Source organism: Varroa jacobsoni, unplaced genomic scaffold (assembly GCF_002532875.2).
Source record: "Varroa jacobsoni isolate VJ856 unplaced genomic scaffold, vjacob_1.0 contig00681, whole genome shotgun sequence".
Lineage (NCBI taxonomy): Eukaryota > Metazoa > Arthropoda > Arachnida > Mesostigmata > Varroidae > Varroa > Varroa jacobsoni.
Window position 1 is genome coordinate 35,413 of NW_019214509.1, and position 22,357 is coordinate 57,769.

The 22,357-nt window shown below is 40.6% G+C and overlaps 1 protein-coding gene and 2 long non-coding RNA genes across 28 annotated transcripts in view; 1 reads left to right on the forward strand and 2 right to left on the reverse strand.

Annotated features, from left to right (window-relative positions):
- Window positions 1-331: 331 nt before the first annotated feature.
- On the reverse strand, window positions 332-21,300 carry LOC111271486 (uncharacterized). 20 transcript variants are annotated; one of them, XR_002686895.2, is made up of 6 exons: window positions 5,455-5,732; window positions 3,765-4,098; window positions 2,313-3,584; window positions 1,938-2,021; window positions 1,103-1,485; window positions 332-496 (listed from the first exon to the last, which is right to left on the reverse strand). XR_002686895.2 is itself a non-coding variant. In XM_086972943.1 (5 exons), exons 1-4 carry the CDS (start codon window positions 21,063-21,065, stop codon window positions 1,184-1,186), a joined length of 405 nt encoding a protein of 134 aa, XP_086829069.1. In that variant the 5' UTR covers window positions 21,066-21,300; the 3' UTR covers window positions 332-496; window positions 1,103-1,183. The 20 variants fall into 20 exon arrangements, 9 of the variants coding, with proteins under 9 accessions (XP_086829069.1, XP_086829070.1, XP_086829065.1 ...); XR_002686897.2 differs by having other exon boundaries at window positions 2,313-2,395; window positions 3,429-4,098; XR_015315345.1 differs by lacking the exons at window positions 3,765-4,098; window positions 5,455-5,732 and adding an exon at window positions 5,745-5,980 and having other exon boundaries at window positions 2,313-2,383.
- LOC111271487 (uncharacterized) overlaps window positions 6,795-22,357 on the forward strand; it is a 29,127-nt gene continuing 13,564 nt past the window's right edge. For 2 of the 7 annotated variants that reach the window (XR_015315353.1, XR_015315351.1), the window contains exons 1-2: window positions 6,869-7,085; window positions 7,217-7,366. This is a non-coding gene — a long non-coding RNA (uncharacterized LOC111271487). Of the gene's footprint in view, window positions 7,086-7,216; window positions 7,367-8,073; window positions 8,182-8,877; window positions 9,743-9,995; window positions 12,753-22,357 lie in introns of those variants that run through there. The other 5 variants (XR_015315349.1, XR_015315348.1, XR_015315350.1 and 2 more) reach the window with 5 other exon arrangements.
- Window positions 17,268-21,017, reverse strand: LOC147751988 (uncharacterized). Its single transcript, XR_015315354.1, has 2 exons — window positions 20,069-21,017; window positions 17,268-18,569 (listed from the first exon to the last, which is right to left on the reverse strand). It is a non-coding gene; the product is annotated as an uncharacterized LOC147751988 (long non-coding RNA).

The following is a 22,357-nucleotide window of genomic DNA, read 5'->3' on the forward strand; positions in this document are numbered from 1 at the left end:
GCAAATTAAATCGACCCCTTAATCAGGTTTACAATACAAATGATCCTAACGTTATGAATGTTAATGCATTCATTAAATACACAAGTTAGTAACTAGTTTTTTTTTTTTCTTCAGATGACGACAAAGAGAAATTTTTCGGATTGATACGACATCCTGTCTGAACCATATAAACCGATATTCTACAGCTGTTTTAGGCTAGTTTTTAACATGGTTTTTATTCGTTTCATGCGCAACTAGACGCTATCATAGGTTCTGCACACAAATGTTACCTTAAAACATTTATATCGACAACCTTTTTATGCGCTGCCCAGCAGAAACAGATACAGAATGATTAAGTTCAGCATTTATTTAGCAGACGTACAAATATCTTTGTAAGTAATTGGCGACATTGTGAACATGTTACTGATTGGGTAAAAGTACACACATTCGTATCGAGTTGATGGGTGGAATAATCGGGCGTAAAACAGTCCCCGCTTTGTGAAGAATCAGAAAAGATCTGAAAGAAAAATTTGAAGGAAAGATTAAGCGTCGTTATACGACATATACAACATCCTGTTGACAATTGTTTTGCATACACGTCAAATTTCAGCATAATTTCATTAATTATTAGTGCTTCAGATACTTATATACTGGTATTAGTAACGCAAAGTCGCGGAATTGCTAACACCAATGGTAAAGCTGCTCTAATTACTGGCTTACAATTCCTTATTAAATTTTCTCAGCTGTCAGTATTTTGCAAGTTCTAGAGTCGTTTAGTCAGTGGGTATCACATGCAAACTGCTAGCAGATCAATTATATCCCTTCATAGACGATACCGCCCCTTGTGCGTTAACTCTGCCCGGTGCCGTCTCCTATGCTTCCGAGGGTTATGAGGGTTGGATTAAGTCACAGCGGAAATTTGAAAGCTGAGATGAAGACCGCTCTTTGCTTCCTCCGTGCTTTTTGCTATCGAGGAAAAAAGGCTCGGGGAGAATAGATCGCGTTCGGTGGTTGTGGCAGCCGTGTGCCATAAACCGAGTGGGAAATATTAAAAAATTCTCCGCGTCGTTTAATGACACTAATAATAAGGTCTTCTGCTGACTTGGCTTTTGGTGATTCTTACCGACACTGCCAAGCCTGTCAAGCCTCGCAATTTAGTGGCTCCATAACATACGAATCTCTCAGTAGTATTGGCGTATGGCTATTAGTGACTCAAGGACACAAAGCGCGTTAGTCGCCGCCCGACTAAGGTTGAGTAAGGGCCTGGCCTCGGGCGGCCGGACGCCGATGGCGGCGATGACCGCGGTCGCGCTAGCAGTAGCGGTGTACTGCGAGCGGTGGCTCGCACAGCTTGACATCTCCAAGGATGGTAGGCGTCGAATGAAGTCTGTATCAGCCACCACAAGCATCCTGACTAAACAGATAAACCGGACCGCGAGTATGGGGGAACGTTAGTAGAATGCGTGATAGCAACCACCAGGAGAATAAGCAACGAAAAGACGAAGCCTGAAAAAGACGAGAAGCCGAAGGGCCCCAGAAGCAAACATTAAACGGTTGAAAGGCGCTAAAAAAAAGGTACAGTCCGCGCCATGTCTTATGGGTTGAAGGAGTCGTGTGGTTGGGCACTTAACTAAGAACAACAAAAGCGAGTCGGTGATGTGCGAGTGTGTCGTCTCAGCTTATACTCATCCTATGTCGAGTTTAATATTGCCGATAAAGCAAGTAACAAGGAAAGCCGGGTTGGTTATGCATACTCACATGAGTCTGGCAAGGAGGGCAAAAGTCAGCAGAAAGATTCGCGGAAACATTGCCGCGTCAATTTAGAATGTAAACAATAAAACAGAAATACGTGATCACGTAACATCACGGCCAAAAACGGGAAACGGATATCGTATGCGTAACATAGGAACATGATCACAGGAAAGTAACAAAGATAGCGCCTCGACGAGTAGACTCACAAGAATCAAAACGAATAGAACATTCAAAAGAGGAAGGGATTTGCCCTGTCCCTGCTTTCCACGCGACGTGTAGCATCGTTCGACCTGTCGAACTCGAAAACAACAAAAACAGGTTTAGGTAGATGAGCGTATAGTTCGATAATAGAATAGTCTCAAATTTTATCCGTGTGCATATATAGGAACATCCTAATATCGAATAAGGTATCGCACTTAGACGACTATTTACCGTATAAGAAAGGACGGATGACAGAGTGCTGGAGTATATCAAATCAGCTAAGCTTTTCACCTATTCATTTTTCGGATGATCATGATAAATCTTAAAGACGCTTGGCAATCGTCTTTGACGCTAAGAGTAGAGCAATTTTTTATACTTACGCACAATATCGTGGAACGATGCGAACGTACCGATCGCCAACAGCGACACCGGGTCGCAATTTCTCCAAAACCTAGTATACGACCTAATGTTCTAATACAGTTAATGAAAATATAATATATCATCTCTGTGACCTTTCGTTGAGTTCTATTTACCCTTTTAAAGTGAAAACAAAAATGCCTAAGAAAATCTGTAATTACGTTCACATGAATAAACAACCTAACTTAGTATACTAGTTTTTCCGAAGTGGCGGTCCTAGTTTGCTGTTCTTATGCCTTTTTCTTTTTTGTTTATTAAGTGCAAGGCAAAACAGACCGCTACGAAAACCGCTCTTTCTGTGTTGTTCAAGATTTGTTGTCGTTTTTTGTTGTATTTGTCGAAAAGTATTTTTCTCGCTTTGTATACATCGAGTATAGAGAGAAAAAAACAAATTTCTGATAAATGCTTTATTTGCTATTTACAATCCGAGATATTTGTTCTGTACATGGGAAGGGGTTTGTCTAGGTTCTGTTTCAAAAGGTGCTCAAGATAACCTTCGCCGGATTCGAGAAGTCGAATGGAGTATATGTTTCAGATATTCAGAGGTGATATTTATAGATCAGATCTATCAGAGGGATAGATATAAGGCTTGGTCATACATGTAACACGTATGTGTTTTAGTAGCTGCTCTCGTTGGCTTAAGATGAATAGTGAATGTTTAAAAGGCTGTTTCTATCACCTAACGTATCCATATTCGAACGAAAAGGCAAAGTCAATCTTTTGTGATTTGAATAGGTTTAAACAGCAAAAAACGGTTCTTCTTTCAGAACATTGAAAAAAAAACAAAGTAAAACAGGAAGTGGTAAGCAACAACCTAACTTTTCAGACAACCTGATAATTATAGTGTGTTTCATTATTGGTATACTTAAAATGCCATCACCTGTACAATCTGTTTAGATTACAGGTACGCTGTTCTTTCTCCAGTGAAAGTTTTGCAAACGAATAGGACCAAATCATAGCATTTACTGTTCGGTCGACTGCGTAACATCGTCCTGCATCTCGACTATGACAAGGAAGCTAAAACGCGTTTGTCCTTCTCTAAGCGAGCGCAGCTATGGAAATGAGCCGATTATGCCTACCAATATTACTTGGAAAAGGCCTTCTTCTCCGATTCCTTCAAATGTGATTCCAGTCGCTCTTTCGAAATGTATGCGTTTATATCGAAGGCGTTCGTTGTAAAAGACTCTTGTCAGTGTCCTTGTTTGGCCACTTCATGGCAGCAGCACCAGCAGATTCTAAAAAGCAAATCTCGCTTTAACTGCGTTCGGAGTTAAGTGGTGGGATCAATATAGCGGTTCAGGGTAGTCAGAGCTTGAGAACGAAGCTGTCTCTCTGTTTACGTATATAGAGAAGTAAAACGCTCAAAGGGTCATTGCAGTGAAGATGGTCGGCTTAGAAGGCTGGAGCGGGCTTACTTTTAATAGGACGTGCTCTCTGCCTCGTTTTGAGGGCAACACAGCGTCGCGAACTGTCCACTCCTACCTCCGCGCAGAGCCTTCGCAGTATGATCATATTGTGGTTTGATCGTCCTTTGTTCTCCTTTTCTCTTTCATGACCCGCAGACCTCAACCTAAGGCTCATTTAATGTTTTTACTGAGATAGGGCAGTCTCCATAGGTGCCGAGGAAACTGGTGTCCGCCTTATATGTGACAATCTTTCCGCCACTCTTGCGAAAACGTGTCTAGCTGGCTGGAGTGAAAATTTCGGTGCTACCAGTCGTCGCTGACACTTTTCTAAAGGAACTAGGAGCTAAATTAAGAAAGAAGTGGAAGTATTACTGAGAGGAAGTGGCAACGTTATACGACTTGGTCCATATTGCACAATGTTAAGGCATTGCCAGTACTTCCGTACTGGCAATGCCTTAACTCTGTGTGCATGCAAACGTACATCAGTTGTTTAAACCTGTCTGATATGTTCATGGCATTATCAAGTGAGTCTGAGACGAAAAGCTACGACAAGAGGCTATTATATAGAGTAGGTAAGCGAGATCCACCGGTTATGTAGGATCATTTACATAGTACAAATATTTTCTTACTAAACCTGCAGCACTTGTCGTACGAAGTCTCATTGCCAGTATCAGTCAGCCAAAAATGATAGAGAAGTAGATCAATTACTGGAAAATCGAATACGTAAATTGCTACATGTATACAATAATTATCAGTATAGTTCCTCTGACTACATTAGCGGGGCACCTATCCGGAATGTCCAGTTAGCGCGGTCAAGAATTGTTCCTATAAGGCTCAATCTAAGCAGGCGACTCAATAGCCTTTTGTTTTGTCCGGAAGTGGGCACACCCTATACCCGTAATCAAATCATTAAACACAAATTATTCTGATGAAAACTATATCCGTATTATTAAAACGATTGTCAAAAATGAATTAGACAAAGCAGTAATTCTCGTAATAGCTCAGAAAATATTAGGATCGCATTATATTTTACATTATCAGTTGCGTATTGAACAAAAGTGCTTAATTTTAATAAACGAACCGCATTACGTTTTGAATGGGCACACAATGGATGTATGGCCAGATCTGAAAGTAAACTAACGAAATATATCAATTGTTTTCTCTGAGTAGCTTTTCAGCATCCTTGTAGCAGCTTTGCTACCAGTCTAAACCACTTTTCTCCTCGACATTAGCCCTGTAAGGGGCAGGCAATTACGACAGAAGGCGGTGGCAATGATCCACACAAAGCGAGATATCTAGATTCAGGATGATTTGAAGGTTTTGCTTGAGCTGTATCTAGGTGCCACTCCGTCGTTCCCTGTCGTCTTCATCTGTGCCTTTTCCTATTTCGTATCAAAATGGTCCGTGGCCGAGCGCAATGTTCACGCTGTTCAGTAAGTATCTTTTTCGTTTTCGTTCCTTGCCTGTTTTCTCTTCCAACTGCTATTATTACTCTTTGATATTCGAACTGCGGAAGCAAATTGTAGACGAAAATGGGAGAGAACGAGGACATCACAGGCAGACGACCAGCAAACTATCCAACATAACCTGGCTTGACCAGCAACTAAATTAGTTATACTCGCGTCCTCGGGCTTTTCGCCAAACACTCAATGCGTCGTAATAGCTACTTGTAGATGCTTCGTACTGAATTGTTACTCACCGACTTCTTCTCTGTTTGAAAAAAAAAAAACAGCGCCACTCAGGGTTCTTTGGCTTGATGGTTCTTAGCTTTGAACTGAACGGATAGGCCAAGAGCCTGACAAGCAGGAAGAGGAACGACCGGGGCAAACGAACGGAGAAATCCGAAACCTGGCTGCCGCTGCCGAGGCCACTCTTACCGTTAGCAAAAACACGATAGGTAACGTCGTCTAAAAAGAGCTCCCTATCTAGCACGTTTGCCATCCTCATGCTTCTGACTGCTGATGCAGTAAAACAACAGACTGTAGTTACCGGTAGTTGTTATCCCGTTGCCGCTGTCAAAGCATTGCCCAGCGGCTCGGCGATAATTTGCCAGTCGAACGTACGCGTCCACACACTGATAGTAATCGACTTTATGGGCTGACAACACTACTTTCTACAGAGTTAGTTAGTTCAGCGGAATAGGGAACCCCTCCAAATGATGATGGTATTCTACGAATAATTCAGTCTAGTTGGTTAGGCGTATGCATTTGGAGAACATTTGTGTGTGCAGCTATAGTAACGATGTTACCTTTGAACGGCATTGTAATGGAGATTTGCGTGATACCGCCTGTGGGAGTGCTTGGCTGTAAACCAGTTTTGAAAGGCAGACCGTATATGGCCAGAGCGCCCTGGTCGAAGGTTTGTTTACTGCCTTGTTAATGCGATGTCTTTAACAAAAAGTTATAGCAAAGTCAACCGGTAGACCGTGCTATTCCACAAATCCGTTACCTAGCGGAAAATATAATACTTTTGCTAACAGTTGATCTAGGCCGTTAAGGGATATCGATAAACAAAAAGAGTTGCAATATCAATGTACAGTGAATATAACGGAATAGAACGGCACTTATTTGTTATCCATAAAGGTAGACCTAACTTGAAGCCAAGTTATATTATCAGCAATAAAAAGCCATGCATGTTCTCGAAAGCTTTTATGCTGATTCGTCCTGTAAACCGTATTTGCAAAGTTCACAATTAAAGGAGTTTTAAAATAGCGATTACAAAAACGCCCATGGAGACATTGGGTTATAACTTCCTTGAGCGGTGTCTTGTGGATTAAATACTCAAGTCAGCCTTGAAAGGGACACGGATCATACGCATTTGATGGTGGGAGAGGGGGGAGGGGGGCGTATAAACGCTAGAAAGTTTTAACTTTTCCCAACAAAAATATCATGTCATAAATTGATCATTACTTTAAAATTGGACTTGTGTGCCTCTACGTTATTGTAGGGTTGAACAAACTTGAGGCCAAATCTTTCTGTCATACTGCCTTAGTCATGCTATAAGACGTCCAATTACGGAAACGTCTCATAAAGATATGACTTGGAGACAGCCATAAATTTAGCTTCGTCCTTACTATAGGCTTTTTTACTGAGTTATAAATGTGCGTTTTGTCTAACGACAGATTAAACGTCTTGTTTATGTAATATTTAAAACCTATAAGCAACGTTTACTGAATATCATTAGCCTTTCAGCATCTGTTTCACGAGATACACGAACATGTAAAAAGCCTGCTGTCCTAGGTCCTCTATACGCACGTCACATATCGTTAGCGTAAAGTGTTTCTATATCATAGAGCCACTTTTCGGGTCGGCACGATGTCCTTGCAGACTTGTAAGTAGGATTGCACTTCATTCATCGGCCTAATATAATATATATAGCGAGTTGCTTGTTTAGGTCGGTTCGTGTTTCAGCTAAAGTGATCATATCTTTGGCCTAACTGTGTGTACGTTTTTTGGATGAAGTTCCCAGGGGCTACAGTGAATGGAGCGTCGGCATGTGCTATTCCATGCAACGTCGAACAATATAAATAAACCGATTCTATCGTTGAAGAACCTGTCGACCTCGGGAAAGATCCGATCGATTCATGTCGATGTGTATACATCGTCGCCAACGTACGTATTCGTTACTTTCAGTGCCGAAATAACTAACCAATATTTTGAGCCACTGTTTACAACATTCAATTTGAAAATCACAGGCTGAGCTGAGACTTAGAGATTTTGCTGGTCCGAAGTTCTTACTATATAATCAGTGTTACATTGACCTCAGATATACGCTCAAACCATTCGTGGTCTGTATGAGTTCGTGACTAATAAGCCCACTGGGCATATTTTAATCGACGTTTAGAAATAAATCTATTTGACCACTTGAAACCAAGCATCTAGCGATAAACGATCACCCGCTCCCTTTCAACTCAACTAAAGTCTGAGCAAACTTTATCAATACAGACAAAAACGATGCTGTTGTGAAACAGATTCACAAATGCCAAATTTGAGAAAGCTCAAACGCCTTGAAATATACTCCCTCGTCGAGGCCGTCTTGTGTCAGGTGCGGTGAATACCAGGCTTTGGTTATCACTTCTCCTAACGATAATAATAAAAATAATAATTCATAAATAGAAATGCCGTGGCCGATGAGAATCCCCTACCGTAAAAATAGACATTTTTCCATTGGCAGGCACCGATAATCGTATTGTTTGCTGCCTGTTGCATATCTACTTAGACGGCATTGATTTGCAGTATCACAAGCCTGAAGTTAACTGGTATTAATAAATATTTTAAGTTCTACGTCCAATACTGTTTTTAATTGTTGCTTGAGATAGCTGGCTCCTGGCAGGAAATAGAGTGTGTCTGTGCGCGCCTTCAAACCTCGATTGTATGACGTACCCTGAAGTTTGGTGGGCGAATACGATCTTACTGCATCATATGGGGTATTTAATTTTCATTAAATTAACTCTCATAGACTCTATGTAATTCATATCCGCTAGACCGCTATATCTTTAGGCGCTAAAAAAATTCTTCCAGTTCTAGAGACGAAAGCGAAGGCGTTTAGGCGAAACTCGTTTCACTTCAGTGCATCAATCTTCCAACCAGAGCAAGAACCTGTAATTATATCTTTGTCCTAGTGACACTAAGTTATTACGTTATGCGTCTCCCGCAATTGTTCACGACTTTCTCCCACCTTTCTACCAAATACTATATAGCATCTCGTTAGCATATAGCGGCTGTGGTCCTCTCTTGAAGCCGCGTTTCAGGTCCTTGATTCGTGTCGAAATTGATTGTTTAGTGAATAGAAAAGGTGTAAATCGGTCGTGGTAGGTCCGGCAAATAGAAAGGGTACAACAGAACCTTTCATTCAAAGTTAAGGAGGGTAGCCTTAATTGCGTCTATCATATATGGCCTCGCATTATCAGACAGCAGGATGGTCTGACCTCGTTTGTCGAATCTCTTTTTTTTAATTGTCCAGTTGATTCGACTCAAACGCAGGCACGACCTGTGTACGCGTCTTTCTTTTTGTTATCGCAGTGTTCCGAAGTTTTGTAAACAACAGCATTCGGTTATCTTGTCGATATCTTTTTGTAAATACTAGTGATCATCTATGCAATTTGTAATATTATTGTTTGTAGTATGTTATCATTTCATCGCAAGGTCGCAAGGGACTAGTGTCTCCTGGAAAAACTTTGCGGAGGAGGATGCAGAGAAATCGTACCAAGTCATCAGGTCTTTCCGTATAAACCTCAGGCCGGAAAAGCGTCGGGGTAATACTACTTCAATAAGCGAAAGAATGAGGGCGCCAGGACCATTGAAAGACTACCGGGGCAGCGCAAAGTTATGAGAACGAAGGTTTGTCAGAAGGCGCAGCGGCTGCATGTACTCTGTGCTTTCGGAACACTCCGTTGCGACAGGCACGGGCATACAAGGAATAGGCGGATGCTGCTGCTATTCACGATGGCCGATTGCAACGGTTTAGAGACGTAAACCATAAATAGTTACCAATGTGGGCATTGATTGCGTGTAAAAGCTTTAGCCGAGGGCCGTCTACTAACAGGTTTTTGAGAAAAATCTGAAAAATATTAAGCGAAAAAGACAGTACAGGGACGCAGTTGGGATAATAAGTTGGGACACATGGCTACCGTTGCACTGTTATTAACCCCGGTGATTAAAGCGGCTCCCAATCAATACCATATGGTTAGTTCTTCACATGCCTCCATATGCTTCCTCTATATTTTGTCTGGCCTCTTAGGTGCATATTTATACTAACCTTTTTCGACGCAAGAGCCGGAAGCGCTGGTTGCCATTAAGGATTAATGGACAAGCGTTGGACTAGGGAAAAGCTACTGAAATACAATGGAAGCTTTCTTGACTACATGACTATTTTAGTGATGTGTAAATCACTACTGCTATGCGAAACCCAGGTTTGATTTTAGTTTCGCAATATTTATATCTGTTCGCAGTTATCATAACTATTGCAAGTCACAACGGATCTTTCTATTTCAAAAAAAAAAACAAAAAAAAAAAAAGTTTCATATAAATGACGCACCGGTATAGAGCCTTGCAAACGTTCCACGTGGTAATGCGGTAAACAAATTGCCTTCAAATACAATAAGCCATGTTTTAGTTTATGTCATAAAAGTAGAATGAGCATTCAGCTGCAATCCTCACTCCGGTAGGGTTCTCAGAGTTACCCTATGTGCGAAACTGCCAGTTAAAATTCGTTACATAAATGTTAATCCGCTGTTTTCAGGGTGTAGTTGAGATGGGTGATGATCGTCACGCACACATCTCTCAAACTGAAGGCCGTGTGTTAGGCCGAATAACAAATAACAATCTCCTATAGTCGTCAGAAAGCGTCGATGGTTTAGGTCGAAAAGTGCGGCCTCTGATGATTGTGTTACGCCCGATAGCTTCTATGAGCCTCTCTGGATACTGGATGCCGGCCCTCGGTGATCTAATTTACGCGCGTCGCAAGTACAGAACCAACATGGCAGCTAATGGCCAACTATACATTTAGGTAGCTTTATTCGGTGTCGACCTTGCTTCTTTTTACATTGTTTCCCTAGACGGGGAATGTCGACGACCGATGATCGAGTTATCCTAACAGCGACCGGAGACCAGTGCTATTTCTCGTTTCGAATTGAACGCGGACAAAGACACCAATATAACGCATAGATAGTTGTATTACAAGCCACTCCAGTTTCTCCCACCTCTATAGCTAACTACTTTTAATAAAAGTCAATTCTATTTATATAATTTAACTTTTTACCAGATCACTGTGACTGAAGATGCCATTGGATTTAGCAACGGAATACTGGTTATGGTAAGAAGTGCTTCGGCGGGTAGCCAGGCGAGACCGACTGCGACAATTGTTACGGTGGTGCTCGCTGCATTTCAACACTCTAGTGAAAAAGGACAATAAACAACGTTAATAGCACGTATATTTCTAGCGGCAAGTGCATCAGTATTCCAGATTAACTTTAAGTTTGCGGAACTATGCTTTGAACCGTTTGCGTCTCTAGAAAAGAATCCTTAGATTTGAAGTAATAAATGACGACGAACATTGAAAGGTGCTGCGTCCTAATTGAGTTCTACTTTCGATCCTTCATATCTTCAACATTCTTCTTTCTCGACGTGTTGCAAACTTATGTAAAGTGATTGGCGTATAGAAGAATAAAAACATACTTTTGTAACTAACATGGTTATTTGCTAGTGTTTTGTCTACGTCCTACGTCTACATGATAGTGTATGAAAGTGCATTTGTGACAGGCAATCGATATCATTTACTTATATCATATAGGATAGAACCGCGATAAAATATATATTTTAGGATACGGGAAGTGATCACACAGTGACTTCGTTGTCTGTGTCTTCGTTTTGTTTCATCTTAATTGTAGTTTCTTCTACAGGATGTCTTCCCTAACACAAAGTTAAAAACCACGTGCAAAAAATACATAACGGTGTTCAGGCGAACGAATTGTTTCCAATAACACCTGTCGTACTCGTAATTTCGAATACGGAGCTCCAAAGAAGAATCGTGTGCTTGGCCTCATGGGTCTAGCTCGTTAAGGTTATTGATAACGTTTCGAACACCTCTCCGTCTTGAATCACATGGTAGTTTCCGCTACTGGCAGGTGGCCTCAACTCTCCGTAATAGCTCTCTACTGGCGAAATGTTAGCTTAAGGAAAGATACCATCATTTTATTAGATGCATTATCTCGAACACAGTTTCAGTGGTCACTACCACAACTGGCAAACCACCTTTGTGTCATGCTCAAATATCTAACGGCTGTGCTATCAACCGCGGCACAAGCAGCCGATTCTGTAAATTTATGCCTACTTTTATTACTATTTTCTTTATTTTTTTTTAATATTTTTAATTATCGCAAACACATTAGTTTTATCGACTTGGAGTTACGACGTATGAGTCTCTGCACTCCGTCTTTCTATTTAATATTCTCGCTACCGCCAATAATTTGAAAAATCCTAAAATCAAAATCATCAAATTTCCACCCTCGTACCTGCCTTTGAAGAAGTTGTAAGGGTAATTACTGTGTTTTGCCAGTCTTTTTCATTTTTCATTGCCAGTCGATTTTTCTAATGTATTGGTATGTCTGTTGGCTGAGTTAACGCCGTTTCACTTCAAATCTTTCGGGTTTTTAGCAGAAATGGGCATATCTCTTAAAAGAAAAAAACTATTTACCTGCAGTATGGGGTCCTCTCATTTCCCAATTATGTAAATTAATTTTTCTATTATTGATTATATTTAGCCTAGTTGGGAACTCCTTGGGAAATAGCTGAAGGCTAATAGCAAAGATGTACATTTTAAAATGAGAACTCTGAGTTCAGAAGAGTTCTTACTAAATGCGGCTATTTGATTCTACCAGTACGAATGAAACGGTTGCGTCAATGCATACGAGTACATGTTCTTGCAGGTTAGGACCACAGGGCCTAAGGTTTCAGGACTAGGTTGCTGTCGAGGCTACCAGATAAAATACATTGTGACAAAAAAAAATGTACGCAAAAACCCTACCTCGCTCAGCAGTTCGGTTTTAACTCTTGTTTTTTAGTTTCGGACGTTGGGCTGTTTTGTATTAGATACAGTTGAGAGCTAAATTAGCCGCACAGATAGGCGTGTTGTATGTGTTACATGCTTCCATGTTTTCTCGCATCCGTTTGATGTTTCCCACCTTACGATCTTACATTCGCCCTAAGAGCCGTCGTAAATCGACATCGTATGTATGCGATTTTCAGTACACAATTGCATGAAGAGTTTATGCAGATTAGCTTGTACTAAACGAACCGAATGATATGGAAACTACGACAGAGGTATATGCTGAAAACAGCAAAAATTTTGTAGATGCCGCCGCGGCACATGGACACCTGGCTGACGCTGGCCAAATAAGTTTCAAGATAATCATGTTGTATGCATGCGTATCCGGGCACGACCGGGCATAATGCCACAGATCCGGTTCAAATCAGCCTGTAATGCAGCCTTTGACGGTCGGTAAGTCAAACCTTGTTAAAGTAGTCAACCTTATGGTACGGCAATGAAATTGCTCCTAATTTCTGTTTCCTTTCAGTTGATTAGTTTTATAATATAGGCGATGCGTAAAAGGCATATGCATATGTTGAAATTTTTGAGGTTTTGGGGGCCGCCTCTTGCGGCTTAGACTGTACTTTGTACCAACTTCTAGGAAGAAAGCGCACTCAGTTGGCACCTGATACCCTGCGTTACCGGGGGAACTCACTAACAGAAACACGTCGAGCTGGCTAATTATTACGACATGCTTATTAATATTCTCGTATAGTATCAGACTATAAAGATTCGTGCTACAATTGGCAGTATCTTTTTTTATCAGGTAGTTTTTGAAGATTATATATCGTCAAACAATCAGACCTTTCTATTAAAATACATTTTTATAGGATCTTATTTATGAACGTACAGGAGCAAAAAATAACGGGACGCTCATCGAGTCTAAGGAAGCGCTGTCTCCATGTTGGGTGGTTCCTGTCAGGTTTTTTGAACTGACGACTAATCTGAAACAGTCTGCGATATCAATTTACGAAAATAAGGTGTCATGCCACATTTAAGGTGCTAGCCGAAAAAGGGGGTCCTTTACTCTTTTAAAGGGGGAGCTACTCTGTTTCGCCTTTGTTGGACATTACATTAGCTAAATATTATCGGGGACAACATTAGTTAAATAAAGTGTTTCATGATAATTCTTTAGTTTGTTCCAACTGGCTTTAGTAGATGGCAAAGTCTTGGAAGCTTCTATGATAATGTGCAAAAAGAGTTTTCAAGCAAAGGGGCCTAAGTAGTTTTTCCTCGAGTTGCAATTGTATTTATTATATTTCAGTTCAGCCCTTTTCGTCCCAACAATTAGGCAAGATAACTTCAGGAATTCGCAACATAAATATGTAGGTCATTGGCTAAAGTGGAAACAAAAGTAAACAAGTTCAAAACTTTTTGCGAGAGAGCCTTTACACAAAGGTAACAGTTGATCTGAATAAACGCTGCCACCATAGAAAATACAAAGGATTTTTTTTAAACTAGTTTACGATCACTAATTAACTATGTTATTTATTTTTCGTATACTAAATGTCGCTGAGCTTTTATTTAGGCCTAGGTCCTCTTGTCTCACAGGGCACATGTGAACCAAGATCGTCTTGAGTTCTCAGATCCGTCAGTAGTATTGGCACTAGTGTTCCTGCTTACTCTCTAGATAGTTCATTTGTGTTTGCTGTTGAAATAGCAGCTTTGAGGGCCGATGTATGTAGGTTTACTTTCATGTACCTTCATATTCAAAAGTCTGATCAAGTCGCCAGTGAGCGGCCGTGCCTTCAGTAACGGCAGAGAAATAAGTGGGGATGTCCCCATCTGTGTGAAACTGACTTTGAAGCATATACCAGCTGGCCCATTGATCAATCATGTTAGTGTCTTCATTACATCGGTACCCAATCGTATCCGCCTTTATCATGGATCGTTTATCGTTTGTACCGGTGATATAGTTCGGCCAATTCAGCGAGAAGGTCTGTCATTTGAAACGAGTAAGGCGTGCTATAAACCGTAAAGGCAGGAATATCTTTTTGTATCCAAGCAGCGGTACACTACGCATGCGCTACTACAATAGTATCATATATATATATATATATATATATATATAGCTTAGTAGCGTATTAAACTCGTATGTACAATTACAGACCAATCTAATGTACACATGTATCCATTTAACGTACATGACCTTTTATAACTAATCCAGACGCGTCAACTGTAAGGCGGTGCACAAATAAGCTCGACAATTTAGTATATCATGTCCACTTTTCATCCACGATTGTTCTACATTAAAACTAAGCTACAAACCCATATCCATGGAACACTTTTTAACTACTTTAGTCGCTTACTTAATGATCGTATCTATCTCTGTATAGTACTCCGAAATGTTTAATCATCATCATCATTCGTATCACAATACAAACTTGATTAGCCATAGTCTACACAAATGAAAAAAAAAAAAAAAAAAGTAGGGTAAAAAAAATTAGACCACGTTTTTACATTTTTGTGGTGCATGAATGAACGGTACTTTTGAATTGGCTAAAAATCTATTATAATAAAGATTAGATTAACGCAAATAGAGAGTCAGTGGCAATTTTTTGTTATTCAATAAGTAGGCGAAATAGTTTTGTTGTCTATTACGATTATTATAGGTTTACCTCTAATATTAGTTTGGATGAATAGCTCGAATGTGTGTGTCTCCAGTACCGGGGAAAAGTGAAGCAACATTATTAACGAAATGAGCGATTTGTTCCATTTGTTATTGGGAAAATATAACCTGTTAAAAAAAATACGGCTGTTTTTTTGCATTACTGTTCGATATAATAGCGCAATGTTTGTACGGTATTAAGATCGACGGGCTAACGCCTCGGTACATCGTTGGCTGATGCTACGTTTAGGTGTTCGTCATTTAGAGTCTAGCTAACATGACAGTTATGATAGGTTTGATTTATTTTTTCCTTTTACGTAGATAATTTTAAAGAATAGACTGAATAGGTACTTTATCACAAATGTAATATCGTCGTACGTATAGCAACTATATGAAAGGCAATTTCATTGTACGTTTAAACGCATTTTTTTCTTTTTCTATCAATGAAGCTGCTTTCCTAGCTATTCGTCCTGCTATTTCGAACTGAGATACGGTTAGAGTTCATACGTATAAGACAAGGAGTTCGACTGTTTCAGAACCAGTTGCTACGGCACTAAGCGAAGGTTTGCGATTACAGACTTGTTCAGGTATGGGTGAAATATAAAAATGTATTTTGGCAAGACCCTAGCATCCAGTTACGACTATTTGCGGCGTTATTTGTTAGTATGAGCGATTAAAATCAATTCTAACGAATCAGTTTCGGTCGAAATATGGCAATACTGCCGTTTCTGTCAGGAACGTAAGAAGGATGTATGTTCCACGGATGTATGACATGCTACAGGCCAACATGAATAGATAGCTGGCTATTTATCTTTGCTATCGCATAAGGAGATCGTGAGAAAAAACAGAACCTGACACATTACCTTAACGCTGTAATATTCTATAGATTGTAGTAGGATTATTATCACTTAGCTAAAGAGGATACGTTTTCTTGAGCGATCATTTAAAACAGGCTTGTGTGTACTGGACGATGAAATGTTGAATGAACAGCTAGAATGTATAACGGCCCTGACATGTCCTAATTTCAATCGGCCTAATCAGTGCTTCATATTTTCATACTAACAGCCAATGGTGCAACGCTAGAGTAGGCCACGCCACGTTAGACCTGAGCTGATAAATACGACGGAAAATCGCCAGTATTGAGGTGAATAGTTACTCCTCTGGACGGAAAACTGATTCAGACCCTAGTTGCCATAGGGCAGCAGCATCCTATGGCCTAGCTATATTTATTGTGTTATAAATGGATGTATAATATGCCATTTCAGCTTAGTAAGAAAATAATGTACAGACAAAAACCTGTCTCTAGCTAGAGCATAGTATACGATAAGGAGTTGTATCGATCCGTCAAAATGACTCACTAATGATCTAAATCACTGCCAGCCGAGTATAAAATAGAAAAAAAAAAACTTGCACTCTAATAGCTGTAGATCTGTCTTTGATTTTGTATATAGATATTGTAGAGATATGCAGTTACATCAGATCAGATCAGATCAGATCAGATGCATTTTCTCTACAGAAATACTTCGATTATTTTTTTTCGAAAAAATAAGTTGTCTATTTTTGTAATAGATGAATTTCTATGAATGGTCGTTGGCGCCAGTGTCAAAGCTGCCCGTATTGAATAAGTGGGTACTATCGTAACTATTAACAACTTCCACTTAAAGCTCAACAAACCCGGAAACAAATTAACAAATATATCTGTTGTCTTCTGAATTGGTTCTTGCCGAATGATCAAAGGGTTTAGGTTCTGAGACAACAGAGACTATTCAATCTAGACTAAAAAATATGCAGAAGTCAGAAATAATAAGTAAAAGCGCAATGAATATTCGGTTTGTCGTCGCCAATCATAAGTAGCTATTTGGCAAAGCCTGTTTTATCTAATCTAACTTGAATAATCTACGACATAAATTACTGCTATTGATAACCCACTATTCGTTTTTTATCTTCCTGGTATTTAAGTTATTAAGCACTACTTAAGAACTCTGGGCAGGATTGCTTAGCTGTATCTCCAGTAGACCCATGAGATGGCACAGTAGCAATGTGATACATTGTGATAATTTGAATTTAGCTTTGGCCACATATCAATGATTACTATGGTAACGCTTATAGAAATCGGCGTTAGCGGCCTGCACCACGCTGCTCTTTGTTGTACTTAATTGTGTTACCTTATCTAATTACTTACTTGATTGTTTCAACATGAAAAAAACGTTCCACGCTGTGCAAAGTCATGTAGCGATTACATAAAAAAAAAAAAAAAAAAAAAAAAAAAAAGAGATAGATCCAGAATTGTTCGCTTCGACCAAACAAGACCCTGGGTGGAGACTTCCGACCATAAATTCTATTTTCATGATTGTCTACTCATATAAATTACGATCAAGCATCACCATTTTTAGTTGCTCGCCTGCGCATAACTCCATCTAGGCTCACTAGGTAGCTTGTACTGCTACGCATTTACGACAGGACGGCACGGTGGAAAGCTATTTCCGTGAAAGCTTGGTTATTGTTGCCATTCGATGTCTTCCGTTCCGTCCGAGGGCATTTCCTAAAACACTGTGCCGGATTGGCCTGCAAACGCGCACTCCTGATTGGATCGTGCATCCATTCTCTATTACATGTCGCGACTTCGTGATCATTTCGTTCTATCTCGACGACTCACAATTTTAACTAGGAAAAATTACGGAACATAACGTGACCGACATCTGGTCCCAATCGCAATACTTACTCCGGTGCCGATTTAGCTGTTTGGTCAATAGTAATAATAAACGCATCCCGGTTACTTTATTCGAAAGTTTCGTGGCGTAAGAACCTAACAGGCAGGTCCTGCTTCACCAGATCATAAATCAGAAGTAACGGATGGCAGGAGCAAGTCGATCACAAACGCTGAGACGATCGATTCTCTCATAGAGTCGCTAGGAAATTACTTGTTTGAGGGTTACTCGCAAACAATCGCATAAAGTTGCTGTTGAAAGAACAAGAGGTTTTACAATCCGTATTGTGTTTGTGTTGACAAAGCTTTCAACTATGTACACCCTTAATTTTATGCTTCATTGTTGCTATACAACATCTAACAGCTTCATTTAGAACAACCTCGCATATGAATCAGATCTAACTAGCGCTGAAAATTTGTTGACCGCAATAGATACAGTATCAGCTTTTGAGCGATTACCCATGTCCATAAAAAGTTTGAAGCGACCGACCATCGTATAAAACAGCCATACGTGTTAACAAGTATACAGGTTAACATAGACAATGCCCTCCTATTTTGCAACGAGTTTATTTATCACAAAAACCCCGTGTTGTGAGTTTGTATTTTCCGCTCAGAAGGCTGTGTGGCCCAGGCCAGACATAACACTTTCGTTCTTGAGAGTAACCAAAAAATCCTGCCAGGGTGAGATTTTCTTTCCTGAAAAACTACCACAGCATCAGTGCGTCACTCTCTGTATGACCATTTATCAATGGCTTAGGCTTGCGTCGCATTGAAACGTGTGGTAAGAATAGGTTTCCTTCCTGAACATGTTTTCATTACACTTGATTGACCTTCGGTGTTCTGAAGCTCCGCTAGGGTTGAGCAGATGCTTCCTTGTGTTCATGATAAGGCTCCAGACTTTACGCAGTTTAACCTGCGCGGAAAACAAAAGCAGGCTTTTTTTAATCGGCTGCTAGCTAAAGAGTTTTCTAACCGAGGCCTTTCATGATCGATATCATATGCCAATAACACAAGAAAAAAGTGAGTGGTCACGGTGAATTAATATATAGTTAAAAAGTTTCTCTTTATCGGTGTTCTTCCACGTGTCGATTCGTATGTAATTTACGATCGGCAACGGGCGTTTGAAGAGCAACTCTGACCGACAAAAATTGGGACTAGAAAATGAGATAGGGAAGGATGCCTGACACTTGACCTGAATGATGTTTACATAGAGTATTTGCGTATGTATGCATTTCTGTGTGAGCCGTATGTGATTTCTATAGCGTGCTGTTATTTAACCATACTTGTTTGTTTAAATTTAACCAGAAATGTTTGTTTAAAACATTCCTTTAATTGTTTATATTTTCCGTCCTCTATTTTTTCTAATAATTTACGAATAATCCATCTACTGCTTGAATGGCTCTTATATCGATGCGACTAGAAACAGTATGTGTACGGGCTACCGTGATCTCTCGTACCGTTTAACTGTTCGTCTGCTACATTTAAGTTTGTGTGCCGTATAAATGAAGACAAGTGAGTCTTTTCTCAGAGATTTGATTACCTAAACGCAGGATGTGCTTCAGCCAACGATTACACTGCTTCGCTAGCAACGATATTTCTATGGACTTTTAACAAATTAAATGATCTACGGTTGCCGGTACTCGTGCGTTATATGCACTTTATCTACATTAGACGATCAATTGTAAATAAAGTAACTTTATAAAATATATTCTACCAATATAGCCAAACAGAATCAATTTCACTTTATATGATTGACATAACCACCTTACAAATAATGGTTCGACAATGGTGGCCCTGCCAAATTTGTGTCTCTATACCAAGTTCTAGCTTTTGCACCTGTTGATAATGTTTAGCGCGCGTAATTGTTGCTCCGAGAAAGTATCAAACTGGGGCTCCATTCCTTAACTTCAATAAGCTACTAATGACAAGTTAACAATGATAATTACTTCTCGAAAGGAAAGATTTTACTGCTGCCAACGCTCATCATAGGATTTGCCATATGATGTACGCAAGTTGGATATTCTGCCATTTTGTAAACTCGAGTTATACTACCGCACGCCATACAACATGTGGCACTTTAGTTATGTATAAAGAGCACCCCTTTTTTTAAGAAACTGCTTTGTCTCTATTCGCATGGTCGGTTGATTAAAAAAGTCGAGATTGTTTCATAGTGCCGGCTCAGCTACTTCCTGGCGTGAACCTGAGGGTCTGGGGGCAATACTCTTTCCAGCTCCATTTAAGTCGCCCCTTTATAGTTCTGCTTGATATCGCCGCCGTCAAAGGAACCACCGTATTCACACGCACATAGGCTCGTATAAAATACCTAACGGCCACTGACGCTTACGGACGGAATGGGTACTATTTCTTGTAAGAAAAAAGGCTTATAGTTATGTAAACGATGAACGCGCTTACCTGAGAAGGCGGTAGCGTTGATAACAGTGGCTGGCATTGGCAGTTCCTGTAAGCTTTAATCGTGCCGCTATACGATATACGCTAAGTTCTCAAAATTTTGATGTCTCATCAACCGCTGGACTGCCCCAGTAACATCAAGACTAAGCCCACCACGTTAAAACTTAGGACCGACCTGAGGGAGTTCCGATACGCGGCCGTGTGGTAATTTGTGATACAGGTGGTTATAGCCGGAAGTCACTAACGAGGGTGTGTGATTCTCTCCATCGAGCTAGGGAATCTGCTTTGTTCTAACAAAATGGAGCAGTAGACAGAGTAACCAACCGTTCCTCTCGATCGAGTTTACGTGTTGGAGTTACTACATTAAAAATAGGTTTTGACCTGTAGTATAGCTGAGTAGACCGCAGTCGGCGTGAATGGCCACTCGACTTCTGAATTCCAAAGGCTGTATCTTGCTCGTATCCTATTCATATGCCTCTCCTCTGTTATTCGTTATTGGCCTGCCAGTAATCCGTTAACGGACTTCGAGGTCCATAGGACTCACTGGAAGTCAATGCCGCGATCTCCCCTTCAGCGTAACTGGCTCATTGACAGGCCATCGACCAGGCAATATTATATCAGACGGCAAAACAGAAAGAGAGATATAAAGGGAGAAAGAGGCTATGACCTAGCCGAAAACTTTGCATATCGTTGCCGTGAGTCAAATGGACGCGGCCAGGGTAAGCGCGACAGGGTTCGTTCTTAAGCGCGGCTAAATGATTTCTATCCGAAGGTTTCTGACTCAACCAGCCTCCTGCAGCATTCGTTGTCGCAGCGGGAGTTGTGCGGCCAACTGCGGGAACGACATCACTGAACTATGATAAAGAACAGAGTTTGGCAGCCGCTGTAGTTCTCAACTTACGCTGCTAAACTCCAAGTTACATAGACCACCAGCATCTACGTAGTCTATACCTAAAGGCCTCCGACATTTACCTGGGACTAGGTGGCAAATCTCAGTCATGTTAATCCGGTCCACCCATGTTTAGCTTATTCTTATCGGGAAACACGGCGCAAGCAGAGGGCGTAAGCCTATGCCGAAGTCCGCTATGATTTTCATTCATCCGTTGCTCGTTGCTTGGGCCGTGCGCTTACTGAGACTTTGGAGATCGACGACTTGGTCGAATTTGCGCGCCCTAGGGGGTTCGCTGGCGGGAGGACTTTGAAGAAACTGCTTTAGCTGGCTGACGTCGGCGGAGATTGCATAGTGGCCCTCGGCCGATAGAGGTAATAGTTCCAACGAGGAATCTCTTAAGGGGAGCGGGCTGTATGGAAAGGTAAAGATGAGAAAGGATCGTACGAAAGAAACACACGAGCGGTCGCCCGGCATCTACAAGTGCGTAGTGTTACCCGGACCTTTGACGCAAGCGAATGTCTAAGAGTAGCAGGAACTTGGAAAGAATCGATGGGATAAAGGGGTCGGAGTAAGTCAGCCTTGAGCAGAACGAAAACAAAGTGCCCCCACGAGAAATATACACCAAATCGTCACTTCGATCTGCGCCACTATTAAAGTATATTACACTGGCGGCCACAGTTGCATTGGTTTAGATGTTGCCCTTACACATACGTACATATATGGTAACGACAAGCGCGTGAATGTTTTACACCGATAAGCCATGTGTTATATCGACTGTATGGAAAATCAATGCAAAGAAAATACTTCAAAATTGCTACTCGTAGTATGAAACACAAGAACGTAACGAACGGAAACGGACTGCCTGCTTCGTGAGTATGCAGCATGGAGTTAGATGCAATTTAAACAATATTAGTACTAAAAGGATAGGCAAAATTAAGGTACCGCACCTTCTCGTTCAGCAACAGATAAAATGAGAGAAAAAGAAACGAGGAAATTCAACTATAATGACTAATATGATTTGTGTCTAGAACGATAAAACGTGAATGAGTAGACACATTCTAATTGGCAGATGTTTTAGTTTTCAACACGAATGAGTTTCCAAGGATTTTTGCATCCTCGTTTCACCTTTGACTACATCCAATAGGTTACCTCTTCATGTAATAACTCAGAGGGTAGCGTGTTTGAACGGGCACAAATACAAATTGTTTCATGCCAAGAGTCAGCCTTCCAATAGAATGCCTAACGATGCCGGATATAAAATTCGAAACATAGAAAAGTTACCGGTTAGTATAAATGCTCTTCGCAATTAGCTGCAGCGGTACATATGTATGGCATTTTTTTCGATACATGTATATACTAAAAGTCATTACTCATTATTATAATATGCCGCGGAATGTATA